General features: G+C 52.1%; 1 protein-coding gene across 1 annotated transcript; it reads left to right on the top strand.

The window, feature by feature from the left end:
- The first annotated feature begins 246 nt into the window (after window positions 1–246).
- MOGAT2 (monoacylglycerol O-acyltransferase 2) lies at window positions 247–13926 on the top strand. Its single transcript, XM_007118121.2, has 6 exons — window positions 247–337; window positions 5284–5462; window positions 10540–10744; window positions 11056–11230; window positions 12156–12355; window positions 13772–13926. Exons 1-6 carry the CDS (start codon window positions 247–249, stop codon window positions 13924–13926), a joined length of 1005 nt encoding a protein of 334 aa, XP_007118183.1.
- The last annotated feature ends 2634 nt before the right edge of the window (window positions 13927–16560 follow it).

Genomic DNA, 16560 nt, shown 5'->3' with positions numbered 1-16560 from the left:
ACGTCCTTCCCGTCCTCCTTCCTTTACCTGGCTCCAGGGCAAGTGGGTTCAAAGCTTTCTACCAGGAAACAGATCCTTGCCAGGGTGGAGGCAGGGAGGTGTTGGGCTGGGCAGTGTGGGGTGGGGCGCCCTCCTCCCTAACCACTAACGCTTACTCAACCTCTGGCAGCGGCAAAAACCAGTAAGTAGGTGCTTCAGACCACAGCAGAGCTCAGAGAAGACACCGGAATCAACCAAAGAGACAGCATGGTGAAGTTTGCACCCTTGTCCGTGCCATGGGAGCGCAGGATGCAGACCTTTGTGGTCCTGCAGTGGGTTTTCTCCTTTCTGGCTCTGGGTAAGGTGGGCTGGGCTGGGGGGATGGGAGGCCATGGGATTCTTCATCATCTCACCTGCTGGTGCCAGACTGGGTAGGGAGTGCTCCCTCCAGGGCTAGTGTTCAGCCTGTACACTGATGCCACTACACTGGCGTTAAACTGTGGACATACTCTTTACAGACTGGTCAATAGCCATTTCACACACAAACATGGGCGCGCGCGCGCACACACACACACACACACACACACACACACAAATACCATACACATGCCCCATGTCCTCGCTCAGAAGCTCCCCGAAATTTTGCAGCTAAAGCAAGCCCTCCAGTTCCCTGCCCCTAGCATCCCTGATGATTGACCTGTGTCTCTGCCCTAAGGGTTGTTAAAACATTTAAAATATCCCCGGTTACCCCATTCCACAAATGAGCAGAGAAGCTAATTGCCTTAACTGTCCCAGGCTGTAGGTCTGGACTCCTCCTACTGCCAGAGGAGGAGAGGGAAGGCAGCAGGGGGAGGAGGTGACAAGTCGACAAGTAGGCTGGCTCCTGGGCAAAGGGCACTGGGGGCCCAGAGCCAGGTGGGCTGAGGCCCGGGGATTACAGGGGATGAGGGACATCTTGCCCAGCTGGCCTTGGGAAAGCTTTCCCAGCAGGAGTGTGTCTGACTGTCCGTGCCCACCCCCAGCCCAGCCGGGGATCCTGGGAATGTCAGGAGCAGCACAGGGTGGTCAAGCAGTGCTGGGTCTGCAGCTAGAGGGAGGGTCGCTGATCAAAGGGGTCTGAGCCCACTTGTGCCAGGCGCAGGAGCTCGTACCTTGTCCCTTATCCTGGGGACAAAGGGGAGCCCAGGAGGCTGTTTTGTACAGGAGTGACAAGATCCCATCTGTGTGGGACAGGTCTCAGTGCCTGAAGTCTATGGATCTGCTGTGTTTGGGGTGTGGGGGGTAGACCAATAGCAGGGAGTAGCCGCCAGCTAGATCGGGGTCCCCAAGTTATGTGGCATGAGCCAAATCCAGCCCACTGATTGTTTTTGCATTTGTACAGCCCATGAGCCAAGAATAGGAGTTTATTTATTTATTTATTTATTTATTTTTGGCTGTGTTGGGTCTTCGTTTCTGTGCGAGGGCTTTCTCTAGTTGTGGCAAGCAGGGGCCACTCTTCATCGCGGTACGCGGGCCTCTCGCTATCGCGGCCTCTCTTGTTGTGGAGCACAGGCTCCAGACGCGCAGGCTCAGTAGTTGTGGCTCACAGGCCTAGTTGCTCCGTGGCATGTGGTATCCTCCCAGACCAGGGCTCGAACCCGTGTCCCCTGCATTGGCCGGCAGATTGTCAAACACTGCGCCACCAGGGAAGCCCAGTTTTTACATTTTAAATGTTTGCATAATTCAAATGATTACGTGCCTATGTAATATCCTCCAAGTTGCCCCATATAGCCTCAGAGTCTAAAATATTTACAATCTGGCCCTTTAAGAAAAAGATTGCCTTCCCTGGTCTGGCAGTGAGTGGAAAGAAAGGGCCCCTTTTCAAGGATACTTAGGAGATGAGTCCACAGGGCAGGATTTACAGGCTGGCAGGAGAGTAAGGGCTTCCAGTGGGGGAGTAAACACCACACATGTTGTGAATGGCTGGCTCACGCTGGACATAGAGCAGGCATTTTGGGGAGGGGCAAAGAAGTGGCCGGAGAGGTCAACCAGGACCTGTCACTGAGGACTCAGGGCTCAGAAACAAATACTTTCCAGTGGGTTACATGTTTACTCTGTTTCCTTTCCTCTCCTCTATAATTCACACACTCACACAGGAAGAAGGTAAGCTCCATTCAAATAGTTGGTCTTGTTCTCAGCTGCATCTCCAGCTCCTAGAAGAGTTGGTGTTGATAAATGTTGGTTGAATGAATGAATGTTGGGAGCATGATGTAGACAAAAGAGTAGAATTGAATGCCAGGTCCTATCCTACTAGCTTGCTGTGGGACCCTAGCCAATTTGCATACCTTCTCTGGGTCGCAGTAAAGTGGGTTCTTACATTTTTCCCCCTTGGTGTTACAAGGTGAAAGAAGGTGTCTCCCTTCCTAAGGGACTGAAAAGATCCCCAAGTTTGGGTTTTGCCTGCTGACAGGAGTTAAAAGGTGACCTCAGGGTGAGGGGGATGGTGGAGAGTTCTTTCTGTCAAGCGCAAGTTTCTCTTGTGTGGGTTTTTTCCTAACCTTAACATGCTATGTTAGGTTAGGAATATGTGCTGTTGTAACACATCCAAACAAAATATGTATCCTAAAAGTGAAAGACTTCCCCAAATCCTCCCTCCAGGGAGCCACTATATTTATTTATTTATTTATTTATTTTGGGCCGTGCACATCGTGGCTTGTGTGAAAGCAGCCGTGAAAACTCGGAGTCCTAAGCACTGGATGACCAGGGAATTCCCTCCAGGGAGCCACTATTAACAACTCGGTTTTATTCTCTAGAGGCGGTTTTCTGAAAGGGGGAGCGACCCACATAGACTTTTGATTTTGCCCAAGGGCAGAGAGTCCTAGCTGAGGTTCTTTATCATTTTCTCACATTAAATATTTGTTATGGGGCTTCCCTGGTGGCGCAGTGGTTGAGAGTCCGCCTGCCGATGCAGGGGACACGGGTTTGTGCCCCGGTCCGGGAAGATCCCACATGCCGCGGAGCGGCTGGGCCCGTGAGCCATGGCCGCTGAGCCTGTGCGTCCGGAGCCTGTGCTCCGCAACGGGAGAGGCCACAGCAGTGAGAGGCCCGCAAAAAAAAAAAAAAAAAAAAAAAATTTGTTATGTTAATAAAAATGATAAAATCTAAGTCAACTGCCAAGCCATCCTTATCCCTTATCTCCTGGCGTCTGCCTCCTCCCTGCAGATCTGCAGGTGTCCTTCCATCCTCTATACATGAGCATCCACAAGGGTGGACATGTTATTCTTCATGCAAATGGTGGCATTTCATTCCCACTCTTCTGCAACTTTCCCTTTCAAGTTTTTTATTAAAAAATCTTAAAGGCAAACAAAAAAGTGATCAACTCACCAGGAGTGTGGTTCGTCCTTTTCTGAATCCTCCAGGAATCACGAGGCTGATGTGAGAGCACGGTTTCCAGCAGCCATTGGCCAGCAGGCCTTGGAAGGAGGGGAACTGCCTGCGATGGCAGTGAGTCAGGACTGCCACTCCTTCCAGCTGTTCAAGAGACGACAGATGAATGGGTTTGAGTGTGAAGCCTCCCTATTTTTCATTATTAGTGACTAATTCAATGCAATTTAAAAATAAAGTACAGAGGTGGAAGAAACCCAAGTGTCCATCGGTCCATTGATGGATGAATGTATAGCAAATGCCGCAAATAACACAATGGAATGTTATTCAGCCATAAAAAGGAAGGAGTTTCTGAAACATACAACAACATGGATGAATCTTGAGGACGTTGTGCTAAGTGAGATAAGCCAGTCACACACACACACACACAAATACTTTATGATTCCTCTTATGTGAGGTTTGTGGACTAATCAAGTTCATGGAGACAGAAAAGAGAATGGTAGTTGCCAGGGGCTGGGGGAGGGGGACATGGGAGTTTTTGTTTAATGGGTACAGAGGTTCAGTTTGGGAAAACGGAAAGAGTTCTGGGAATGGATGGTCACGATGGTCACTGTGAATGAACTTAATGCCACTGAACTGTACACTTAAAAATGGTTCAGATATAAAATTTATGTTACGTATATTTTACCACCATAGAAATATAAAAAAACAAAACAAGTGCCCGAAGCACAGCACTGGAAAGTCAGCTCCACGAGGGCAGGAATTTTTCTCTGTTGTTCACGGCTGAACCACCAACACCTGGCACATAGGTGTTCTGTGTAAAGTGAACATCTGTGAGCCCCAACCTATTTTCTCTGGCTTATGAATTTTACTACTGTTCAGACTGGGTCAAAAGTCCCCTTCTCCTGGAAGCCTGCCAGGAATGACAGACCCAGTCTACCCCACTTTCAGATGCAATACAACCGGAGGCTGACCTTTTTAAGAGTGTGAGTGCATGGTGTTGAGTGGAAGGAATGGGATGGGGAGGGAGAAATATTCTCTGGGAATGATGTTCCATTAGCATCAGGTTAGGGTCAGCCCCACAGACCCCCTGACCCTGAGATGAAGCCAGGATTAGCTTGCCGCAAGGGACTTGGAATCGTAGGTAAGAAGGTATTTCCTCACTTGGCCTGGTCCTAGCCATGCTGCATCCCAACCCATGGGCCAGCCACAAGTTGGCCTCTTCCTTCCTGCCTCCTTCACCAGGAAAGGGCATGGCAGGCAGAGGAAAGCAGCATAAGCAAAAGCTAAGAGATTGAAGGAACTCAACCTCTCAGTGTAGGTACACTGAGCAGTTTCATGTGGCCGGAGCATGGGGTACATGTGGGTGAGTGAGGCTGGAGTGGGAGGGGGATCAGACCAGCCTTGGGGAGCCTGAATGCCAGGCTGAGCTACATGGGCTGTTTTTAAAGTTTTGAGAAAGCCATGGAAGGACTTTAATTAGAGGGGGGATCTGGCAGGATTTATCTATGGAAAGATGGGCGAGAGTGGACAGAGAGAGGGCTGGGCAGAGAGAATGTCTCCTTTTTCTCTGAGGGCCCAAAGGGTGAAAACGAGAAACAGTTAAACCAGTCACTTCTCCCCCAGGCATTTATTGAGCACCTGGTGAATACAGATACTTAACTGGACAGAGAGGAGGTGGAGGGGGAAGACTGGAGTGAATGAGGCAGCCTGGTGCAGTGGGAAAAAGTGAGTTTGGAGTTAGGCCTACCTGGCTTCAAATCCAGGGCTCCCAGTATGACACTGGATGGGCTGCATTTCTTCCTCTTTGAAGGCAGGGGAGGCTGACCCCTTCTCCCTGGGGTGAGGGCCGGACAGGACAGTGCTGCTAGTGCTGGGCATAGGGGTAGAAATCCTTCCTTCAACCCTCTGACCACTGATGGTTCCTGCTTCCCTCCCCAGCCCAGGTCTGCATTGTGGTCTTCATAGGTCTCCTGTTCACAAGATTCTGGATCTTCAGTATCTTGTATGCAACCTGGTTGTACCTGGACCGAGACAAGCCATGGCAGGGGGGCAGGCGCATTGAGGCCTTAAGGCGCTGGGTCATATGGAAGTACATGAAGGACTATTTCCCGGTCTCGGTGAGTAATGGGGCTAGCTGGGGTGTGGCCAGGACCGTAGTGCCCCATGTGTCTGTGGGGAAGTGCGGCCCTGTGTGCGGTGAGCAGAATACTGGGCTGGGAGGCAGGAGCCGGGCTTCCACAACTATGTGGCCTGGGGAAGAGTCCAGCTTCTGTCTGGCCATGGTTTCCCACCTGCAGGGACGTGGGGCAAGTATGAGGACTGATGAATGAACAGGATTTGAAGGAGCTCTGTGGCCATGTAGTGTGGCACACATATGTATCATATAGGCATAAACCCCTCAATAGCCATGCTTTGGGGGTGCAGGTAATAAACTTAAGGTCCTAAGAGACCCTGTAGCCCCACACTTCATAAGATGAGGAGACTAACCCCTAGAGAGGGACAAGGATGTGATCAAGTTCACATACAAAGCTCTTTTACTGGTTTAAAGTTTGTACATTAAGTCAGTTTAAAGGGACCGGGGAGAGGACCTGAACTTGTTCTCAGATTCTGCCCTTCACTCTGGTATGTTAGGCATCCTTGGACAAGGCCTTGCCCCATTCTAAATCTTAGTTTACAAATGTATCCAGTGAGCACACGGATCCCTCCCACGTGAGTGCTTTTGAATCTCTGACTTTCTGACTCAGGGCACCTCATGGCCTTTTGGACACTTGACCCTGGACCCAAAGTTCAGTCCTGAGTGGAGCAGAATCCTTGATTTGAGTGAACTGACCTTGGCTCCTTTCCTGAATCCCAGACAGACTAAACTCTTGGGTCTAAGCAGCTGGGCAGGGATGACTTATTGTCCAGATAGGATGGGGAAAGCAATGGGGACTCAGAGAGGTGCCAGGCAGGGGCAGGTGGCCCTCCTCTGGAAAACAGGAGAGCAGAAACATATAGAGTGTGGCCTCTGGAGCTGAACAGACTAGGTTCTATTATCAGTTCTGCAACATACAAGTGCCATGACCTTGGGTGAGTTACACAGTCTCTCTGAGCCTCAGTTTCTTCATATGTAAAGTGGAGATGATGCCACATACATCATTGGGTTGTGTGGATTCCATGAGACAGCAAGTAAAGCACTTTGTATGTTCTCAGTAAACTAGTAGTTTGTATTATTTTACTGAACCGCTGGGGATTCTGGGGAGACGTCGGCATGGCTATGGGTCCAGGGAGGACTCTGATAGCCCAGAGACTGGCTGTTCTGCCCTTCACACCTGCATGGCTTCTCCCACCCCAAACTGGGAGCCTCACCTCTTCCTGGCCCTCCAGAAATTAGGTCCCCAGCTGGTAAAGCAATAGGGAATGGAGGAAACAGGCTCAAAGAGGGTAAACAGCTTGGCCAAGTCATGGGCACTAAGCAGCAGAGTCAGAGTTCCTGCCTTGCTCCCTTCTGAGAGTTCTGGGGCCCAGCAAGGACTAGCAAAGGCTGGGCAACAGCTCAGGTGCAGGAGCCCTTAGCATCCAGTGAGCAGGGCCTCCTGGGCAAAGGGAAAGGGTGGGATGGGGCAGGGCAAGGCAGGGCAACAGGGTAGGGGCTGGGCAGAGGGCAGGAAGTTGGTTGGCAGAGGCTTCCATGCTCATTAGGGGTGATAGATGTTGAAGGGCAGAGCGAGTGGGCAGTGCTGAGCCAACCTGAGGGGCCCGGGTGGGGGCAGTCTTCCTCGACCCCATATCTGCTTCCTCTGCAGGGTGCCCTCCCAGGACCTTGTCATCAGAAACGAGCGGGGTTTGCTGGGTCCCGAGGGAAGCCTTGGGAATGTCATGGGCAGAGTCCCTCATCCCCACCCCAGGACTTCTGAGCTTTGAGATTCTGAATTCCCATCCCTCCCTCTCCTCTTCCCAGGCTCGCTCTCCTGTGCCAGGAAGGCCAGAGTTTCCATGGGAAAGTATGGCCTGGAGCCTGAGAGTGTTTGTAACATCAGCTACCAAGCCAAAGAAAACTATAAGTGGTCTCTGGCCTCAAGTAGAGCTTTGTAGATTCTGGCTCTGTGGTCTCACTCCACACTGTGAGCTAAATCCTGAGTCCACCAGGGAAGGAAAGGCGGCCTGCGAAGGGAAGAGCACAAGCTCAGGCCCAGAAGCCTCTGCCACTGCATGGTTTCTGAGCAATAATGTGACTATAGCAGAAGGTGCACCTGGGGATGAGGCTGGAGAGAATTTTAGGGACAAGGTAATGGAGGCCAGTGCAGGCCATTCCACAGAACTGGAGCTCTTCAACTGAAAGCTCTCCAGGGGGCTGTCTTCCTGCCATCCCGCCACCTCCAAAGGACAGCATCTGGCTCTCTTTACAGCTGGAGCTGCTGACATTTGCAGAACATGATGCTGAGCAGCTCTGGGCCTGTCCTATCCACCATCCTCCTGCTCCTCCCCCAGCCAGTTAGCTCCCCAGGAGGGTTTCTCAACCCTGGCACTACTGACACCTGTGGGACACTGGACTTGCAGAAATTCCATGTGCACAGTGTTCAGGACTGTTGCCCACTGCAGGCCTGTGGCGTCACCACCTGCAGAGGGCAGGCAGTACCACCAAGAAGCCTGCAGGGAGTGAGAAGATGAGCACTTTGATTTGCCTGTCCTGGGCTGGGAGCCTGCAGGGGTGGCGCAGGGGCCTGCGGATTCTGGACCCCACCACCTCCCTGGAGACCCTCCTACTCTTCCACATACTTTCAAAGCGCAGGCCCTGCAGGGATCTTAGGGTGGCCAGGAGGCAGGGGGTCCCGGATAAGGAGTCCCCACTGTGCTGGAGCTCCCCACATTCACAAGCCTCTTCCTTCCCTGTCAAATGCATGTGGATCCCTGAGCTTCTATCAGTTCTTACTGTGATTTTACGAACTAGCATCTAGTGGTGAATTTCAAGCAAAATTAGGGCACAGTCTCTGTGTCTTGGAGCTTTCCAACCTCACCCTTAGCCTTCCTAAAGGGCTAATGGTGGAGAATCAGGCAACGTTTCCCCCAGGAGGAGCTGTCTCCACCTCCTGTTACCCTTCTCAGCACAGCTGGTGACGTTCTGCATGCATTGTCTTGCTCTTTGCTTTTTCACCCGACAAGCAATTGTGGCATCTTCCCATATCAGGACAAGAAGAGCTATGTCGTACATCCCTATGGCTACACAGTGGCCCATGACTGAATGTTCCATAATTTGTCTCAATGGGCCCTGTTGATGGACATTTGAGTGGATGCCAAGTTTTGGTATTACTAAAAATGATGCTTCAGTTAATAATCTTGTTCAGATGTCATTTTGCACAAGTATGAGAAATTCTGTAGCTAAATTCCTCAGCAGTGGAGTTGCTGGCCTAAAAGGTCAGTTACGTTTTTCAATTGTAATATCGATAAATACTGCCTCATTGCGTTTAGGCAGGTAGTACAAAATTATTTTCCCATCAGCTGAGAAAGAGAATTCATAAGCAAGTGCTTCAGTGCGGGGAGCCAGGTATGTTTTTCAAGAAACACACCGATGGGCTTCCCTGGTGGAGCAGTGGTTGAGAGTCCGCCTGCCGATGCAGGGGACTCGGGTTCGTGCCCCGGTCCGGGAAGATCCCACATGCCGCGGAGCGGCTGGGCCCGTGAGCCATGGCCACTGGGCCTGTGCGTCCGGAGCCTGTGCTCCGCAACGGGAGAGGCCACAACAGTGAGAGGCAAACACACCGAGATGGGTTCCTAAGGAAACACCTTTCCCAATGAGAATAACCAGAATTATCTCTGCTTGTCCTTATTTTCACGTCCAGTAAATCCCCACCAAATGAGTGGAAGAGGTTTGTCCTCATCTGGGAAGCAATGGCGCCTCCACCTATGGTCCCCTCAGCCTTTCTGCAAAGGGTCAAGGGTAACCAGAGGGCATACTGGGGGGTGGGGATTTGCGGAGATCAAGTCCAGGTCAAGGACAGGACAATTTGGGGCTGTTCAGCTTGGGTAGGGCAGACAGGATCAGACCCCCATTGCTGTCCCTTGGGTCCCACCAGGCTGCTCTGAGAGCGGCAGCCAGGCCTCTGGGGCCCGAAGGTGACAAGAATCCTCAGGGTCATTCTGAAAATTTCAGCTTAGTGACAGGATGAACTTTCACGGTGCCAAAGCTGAGCCAGAGTGGAATGGACTGCTCACGCCTGGAAGTGCAAATTGCAGGGCCTATGCAGAATTGTCAGGGAGCCTCCTGCCAGGGGCTTAGGGCTTGGGCCAGGGGCCTCAGGGCCTCCAGCTCTGATGGCTGTGCCTCTCAGATAACAGGGCTCTGTAAAGGGCAGGCCCGGCAGTTACTGGCAGAGCAGAGAAGGGGTTGGTCACACACACAGTCACTGCCAGTAAATGGCAGGAGCAGCATTTGTTCACTCAGTTCCTCTCCTTCCACCCTCACCCCACTTTGCCTGGAAGCTGCTAATGACAAACAGCTCTCCTCTCCTACTCCCTCTACAATATCTAATGGTCTCCCTGGCACCCTTCATGCTGCAGGACTGACCAGACCAGGGCAGAGCTGCCAATGGGCAGAGGAAGAGGTGGATGAATGGCAATGAAGGTCTGACATGGGGGGAAGCAGAGAACCACCAGGGAGACATTTGCATTGTACAGAGGGGTAAACAGGACTAGGGCCAGTCTCCAGGTCTGCACGCTCTTTCAACCACCCATGATATATCTTGCAAATGCTCACTCCCAGGTCCTAAGCGCCAAATTTTCTCATAGGGAGTTTTGTTAAAATAGGGCTCTTCAAGCATAGTGGCACCCCTGTGTGGCCCTTGATGGTGTATGAACTATACCAATTATAATTGAATGTATCAATTATGATTATCCTGTCCTGTAGTCTTGGTAATTCCACAGCACTCATGGACCTGAGCTTCTCAGCAGTCCTGGGAGGTAGGTGGGACAGGGTCAAATGTCCACATTTGATAAATTAAAAGCCAGAGAGGGAAGCAATTTATCCGAAGCCAGCAGCGAGTCTGAGACACAGATGGCACCACGGTCTCCCTAGATGCATTCAAATGCATATCTCCATCTTCATAAGAACCTGAGGCTCAGAGAGGGGGAGCAAGTTGCTCAAGGTCACACTGGTGATGGCAGAATCAGGGAGGGCCTGAGATCCAGCCCTGACTCACCAGGTTGCTGTCCCTGCAGCTGGTCAAGACTGTGGACCTTGACCCCTCCCGGAACTACCTCGCTGGCTTCCACCCCCATGGGGTCCTGGCGGCTGGAGCTTTTACCAACCTGTGCACCGAGAGCACCGGTTTTTCTTCACTGTTCCCTGGCATCTGCCCACATCTGATGATGCTGAACTTGTGGTTCTGGACCCCTTTCTTCAGGGATTACATCATGTCAGGGGGTGAGTCTTCCCACCCCTGGGTAGCCCAGGAAGATGAGGGCCGGAGGCACGGAGGAGGGATTTTAAGGAGGACTTCTAACAATTCTGTACTTAATCCAAGAACATGTGTAGTGGAGAAGGAGGCTAGACCCAAGGAAGCACTTCCCACAGCTCCGTGCCCAGCAAAGCGCTCGGCAAGGGGTTGGGAAGAGGAGGAGGACACAGTCCCAGTCCTCAGGGAACTCCCAGTTGGGGGGATGGAGCCCAGAGCACATCCTCCTCCACCATCCCTGCCCACTTCACACCATACTTGACCTTCTTCCTCTCCCCAGGGCTGGTCTCAGCAGACAAGGAGAGCGCCGCTCACATTCTGAACAGGAAGGGAGGTGGCAGCCTGCTGGCCATCATTGTTGGGGGCGCCCAGGAGGCACTGAACGCCAGGCCTGGAGCCTACAAGCTGTTGCTGCGGAACCGCAAGGGCTTCATCAGGCTCGCCCTGATGCACGGGTATCGGGGGAGAGGGCTCTCGTTCAGTTGGAGATTGGCAAGGGTTGTATTTTAGTGGGAAGACAGCAGAGATTAATGCAGATCCTATTTTGGCAGGGAGATTTTTTTTTTAATTTATTAAATTTATTTATTTTTGGCTGCGTTGGGTCTTCGTTGCTGCACGTGGGTTTTCTCTAGTTGCGGCGAGCGGCGGCTACTCTTCATTGCGGCACGCAGGCTTCTCATTGCGGAGCACGGGCTCTAGGTGCCTGGGCTTCAGTAGTTGTGGCGCGTGGGCTTAGGTGCTCCGAGGCATGTGGGATCTTCCCGGACCAGGGCTTGAACCCGTGTCCCATGCATTGGCAGGTGGATTCTTAACGACTGTGCCACCAGTGAAGCCCTGGCAGGGAGATTCTCAATCCATTCACAGTGAAGATTCTGTGTTGGTGACGATGTACTGTCTCATTCCCAAACACCCAGAGAAGAGTCTAGAAGGGAGATTTGGTGATTAAAGGGACTAAGTGTCAAGGGTCATACTGCTGAAAGCTTGCATAGATCTGAGATGGAGGGGATCTGGGAGAATGGAGTTTGGGGCATTGCTTAGAACTTTTCTCCTACCTTGGAGCATCTTTGAAGAATACAAGCTAACTGGGGCAGGTGAGATTTTTCCAAAGTTTGCAAATGTTTTTTATCTGGGAGGACTCTGCAGCATTCTAGTCTCCCTGTCATGTTACAGCTGCCAGGCAGTGGCCCTGAGAGGAGCTGGGACCTGCCCACAATCACAGAGCAAGGCCATAGCAGGACTGGGAGACACCAGAGGCCTCCTACTTCCGGCCTAGGTCTCTGTTCTCTACCCCAATTCCTGGTCACTGGGTCCCTGCAGGAAGCTAGGTGACAAGCTTGCACCTTCTTGCACCTCCTAACCCTCTCTCCTGTCTCCCTCCAGGGCAGCTCTGGTGCCAGTCTTCTCCTTTGGGGAGAATGACCTATTTGACCAGGTTGACAACTGTCCTGGCTCCTGGTTGCGCCGGACCCAGAACCGACTGCAGAAGATCATGGGAGTCTCCCTCCCGCTCTTCTATGGCCGTGGTGTCTTCCAGTACAGCTTTGGTCTTATGCCCTACCGCCAGCCCATCACCACCGTGGGTGAGCCGAGACCCAGGCTGGGATGGGGAAGCCTACAGGGCAAGGGGCCCAGGCTGTGTGCTGCAAGGGGACATGCACATGGGCCAGACACATCTTTGACCTTGTGGAACTCACATTCTAGACTGGGAAACAGTTACACAGGCAGATATAAGGCAGTCTGGGAGGAGAACTCTAACAGAGACATAAAGAACAGTAGCCACTACTGAGTACCGAGCACCTGCTGTGTGCCAGACACTGTACTGGCTCCTTACATGCAGCAGCTCAGTTATCCCAACAATCTTGGAGGCAGGGACTATCATCCCCATTTCACTGATGGCAAACTGAGACTCAGAGAAGTTAAATCATTTCCCAACGAACACTGCCCTTGAGTAAATAAGTTGAGGTTTGGTCAGGAACTATTTGACTTTTTTATTACACCAAAGAAGGAGAGTTTAATTCTGACCAGATGATGTCTTAAGGCTTATTGGAGAAGATGGATACAAGGGAAGGGCATTCCAGGTGTTAGAATTGTGTGTAAAGTAGCAATCGGCAGGCTATGAAAGGGAGCCTGAGGGATTTTCCTGTAAATAATGGGCATGGGCTTCAGGGCATGGACTTAGGCACCGTCTTTCCAGCTATTTGGACAGCTCATTTGCTTTCTTCTTGGATTCCACCTAGGTTCCAATGGCAAAGCTTGTAGAGAGAGGTCTGTTCATCTCCACCCACCCAATCATTTCTTAGTTGAGTACAGACTTGGTTAGCCCCCTACACCATGACTTTCCCTGGGTTGTGTGGTAATATTTTCATGAATATAATTCACAAGTGCTGCCTCCAGAGCCATTCCCAAGAGAAGAACACATAGCAGCTTCTTTCTGAGCCAGGCAGAACCAGAGGAAGGAGGTAGATAGGGCCTCCCGATCCCTCCCTAGAAAGGGGGCACTGCAGGCCAGCATGAGGAGAGAGGGGGGGAAGAAGGGTGCTTGGGCTGTGGGCCGCCTCCCCCCAAGACATACAGGCGCTTCCCATCACGGTATCTGAGACTCCCAGAGCCACCTGGCCTGGAGGTTAAGAGCACACCCCCAGGGCTTACCACCTGGCACTGATTCTTCCTGGCTATGTGACCTTGAACAAGTTACTTAACCTCCTTGAGCCTCATTGCCTGACCTGTCAAACAGGAATAATAGCAGGTTCTATCCATATAGGATTGTTAGGATGATTATAGGAGATATTGCTTGTAAATGCCAGCTGGTGGTATTGTTAATATATCAGAATCTTGGAGTTGCCCTAACATCTTAGAACTTATCACCCAAAATAGAATTGAAAGTGAGACAGTAAGAGCACTTTCCTGCACCGATGACCATTGTGGTGTGAACCCCAAGGGCCCTGCAACTCCAGTGGTTCCTGCTCTGGGCCACCTCACTCCTTTGTGTCTTGCAGTGGGGACGCCCATCGAGGTGCAGAAGACACCGCGTCCCTCACAGGAAGAGGTGGACAGGCTGCACCAGCGCTACATGAAGGAGCTAAGCAACCTCTTCGAAGCCCACAAGCTCAAGTACAACGTCCCCAGTGACCAACACTTGGAATTCTGCTAGTGCCTCCCCAGAGGAGGGGCTGCCCCAAAGGGCAGGGCTGGCATTAGGGAGAATAGAGGGAGGGGCTGTGATCCCAGAAGGCTTCGCGGAGGTGTCCGTTGAACACACCTCCAAAGCCTTCTATGACTCCTGCGTTTCTAACCCATGCTAGGCCCCGAGTCACAACTGGCAACATGGCAGAGGAGACCAGACTCTGACATCGGTGATTTGCACTCCTGCTGTGACCCCTCTGCAAGGGGCCCTCTCCTTGGTCTGCCCACCTGAGAAATGGGAGAGATGCTGGGAGAGAATAATGTCCGGGTTTTCTGTCCTCTGTGGTCCTGTCACTCAGTGGGCAGGAGAAATTACCATGTGTTTCTTCCTCTGCCTTGAGTGCAGCTGCAAGAAGCCACCAGCTGCAGCTTTTCTCCTACAATTTCCCTCATCCTGCATCCTGCCTGTCCCAGCTCCTCCCTCCCTGAGCTGGAGAGGAGGGCGAGGCCACAAAGCCCCTGCACTCACCCTGGGCACCTTTGAGTTTCTGAGTCCTCTGAGCCCTGAAGTGGCAGCCAGAGGGGCCCGGAAGGTAGGGAAGGAGAATTGCACTCTGTCACCGGCTGAATGACCGGGGGCAGGCTTCTTCGCCCTCCTTCCGAGTCTCCTTTTCCCCGTTTGACTAAGATGACCTCTGATCTCAGCTCTGATGTCACATGGGCTGAGAGCTCCTTGTGGCAGCTCCTACTCCATCCTTTGTAACTTCAGCCCTGACCCTGGCACAAAAAGGGGGCTCCATAAATGTCAATTCATCAATGAAAGGATTCTATTTCACCCTTCTTCTCTTCCTCTCCATCCCTAAGTAGGAGCGCTGGTCAAAACCTCACCTTTGCCCCCCAGCTTGACCCCACAGCCCTGCTGCCCTGTCTCCTCTTCCCAGATGGTGGATCAGATGGGCCAGAGAATGGCATGTCGCCTCTTTCCTCCTGACCCGTCTACTCCAACTTACCACTTCTGGCCTGTCCTATGGGAGAGAAGGGGACTGGTTATATAAAGATACAGGGTAGCCCAACCAGAAAACAAAGGCCAGACATGAGGAGTGAATATTCCTATGTGTCTACAAACAGTGTAGATGGGGACACAACCCTGATGAGAAGAACTCTGGGTTCCTGGGTCTGTGACATGTGTCATTAGTGAAAGGACAGCATGGTAGGGTAGGACCAGTACTGTGAACTCCCACACCTGGAGCAAGAAAATAAGGCCTTTTCCCTCCAGAAGTTAATCACACCCATAAGTACAAATGGGGGGCATTTTGAGAATGTAAATTTGGGCCTAAGCCTGGCCCAACCCTTTTCAGTGACTCTGGGCAAGTCACATCTCTTCCAAACTTCAGTTTTATCATTGGAGAAATAAGGATCACAATGCCGAGCTCGGTTTTCTGGGTATAGATGGTATTATGACATAATTAGCCATTTCATTTCCTGTGAGGAATGGTGGGGAGTAGGTGTAATTAGGAGTCGGGTCATAGATGTGCCCAGCATCTCATGATGGCCTGTTCTGACACTATGAGGTGGGTGCTATAGGGTCACAAGAGAGGTGGGAATCAAGGGCAGTGGGGTTCAGAGGGGGAGTGATGGTTTCCACCAGGGGAAGACGGAGGAAGTGGCAGGTGGGCAGGGCTGTGAAGGAAGGGCAAGATTTGCCAAGGAGAGAAGGACCTGCCCGCTGGGTAAGGAACCACTGCAGACCTTAGTGGCTGAAGGAGGCAAGGATTATCATGCCCACACTTCTGTGGGCTGGCGGCTGGTGCTTCTCAGTCTTCCTGCTCTCCTACCTGCCGTGTCCTGGGACCTGCTGATCCCTTTCCCCAGATGCTCTTTCTCCTCCACCGGATCAAAGGTCACCTCCTTTGTCAAACCTTAGCACACCGCACCACCCTCGACCCTGCTGTCTGTCCCACTGCCCTGAATCACGGTTGGTTACCCATCCTGTGGGCTAGCTTGGAGGTGAAAAGGCCATGACCATGAATGGGTGAGTGGTCTACCATGTTCCCAGGGGACTGGGAACCCCAAGGCCAGACCACATCCTTGTGACCGTCAGTGCCCTCCCAGCCCTCACACAGGACCTGGGGACCTCAGCATCCCCAGTCAGCCTGGGAAGTTGCATAAACGACTCACACCACACCTCCTCTTGGGCCCTACAGACCAGGCCTGGGCAAGGGTGAGGGTGAGTCTGGGACTTGCTCTCAGGTGATTAAACTAGTTCTCTGTTGCTGTAGATCAAATACTCTAAAACTTTGCTGCTTTACACACCACCATTTACTGTCTCACAGTGTCTGAGGGTCAGGATCTTGGAGGGGCTGAGCTGAGGGTTCAGGCTCATGTGTCTCATGAAGAGGCAGCCAAGCTATTCCCGGGGCCGTGGTCTCGGAGCCTTGAGTGGGGCCGGAGGATCCACTCCCAAGCTCGCCCCCGCGGCTGCTGGCAGAAGGCTTCAGACCCCCGCATGCGGACCTGTCCAGAGGGCTGCCAATTGTCAATGACACTGCTTCTCCCAGAGTTAGCAGGATTACGAGGGGTGGGGGGGAGAGAGAGAGAGAGAGAGAGAGAGGAAAAAGCCAAATGCCTTCTACAGTCTAGTCTCTGAGTCACAGGCCATCAA

This window comes from Physeter macrocephalus, chromosome 16 (assembly GCF_002837175.3).
Source record: "Physeter macrocephalus isolate SW-GA chromosome 16, ASM283717v5, whole genome shotgun sequence".
NCBI classification, from domain to species: Eukaryota; Metazoa; Chordata; class Mammalia; order Artiodactyla; family Physeteridae; genus Physeter; species Physeter macrocephalus.
This window is presented reverse-complemented; position numbering and strand designations above follow the sequence as displayed.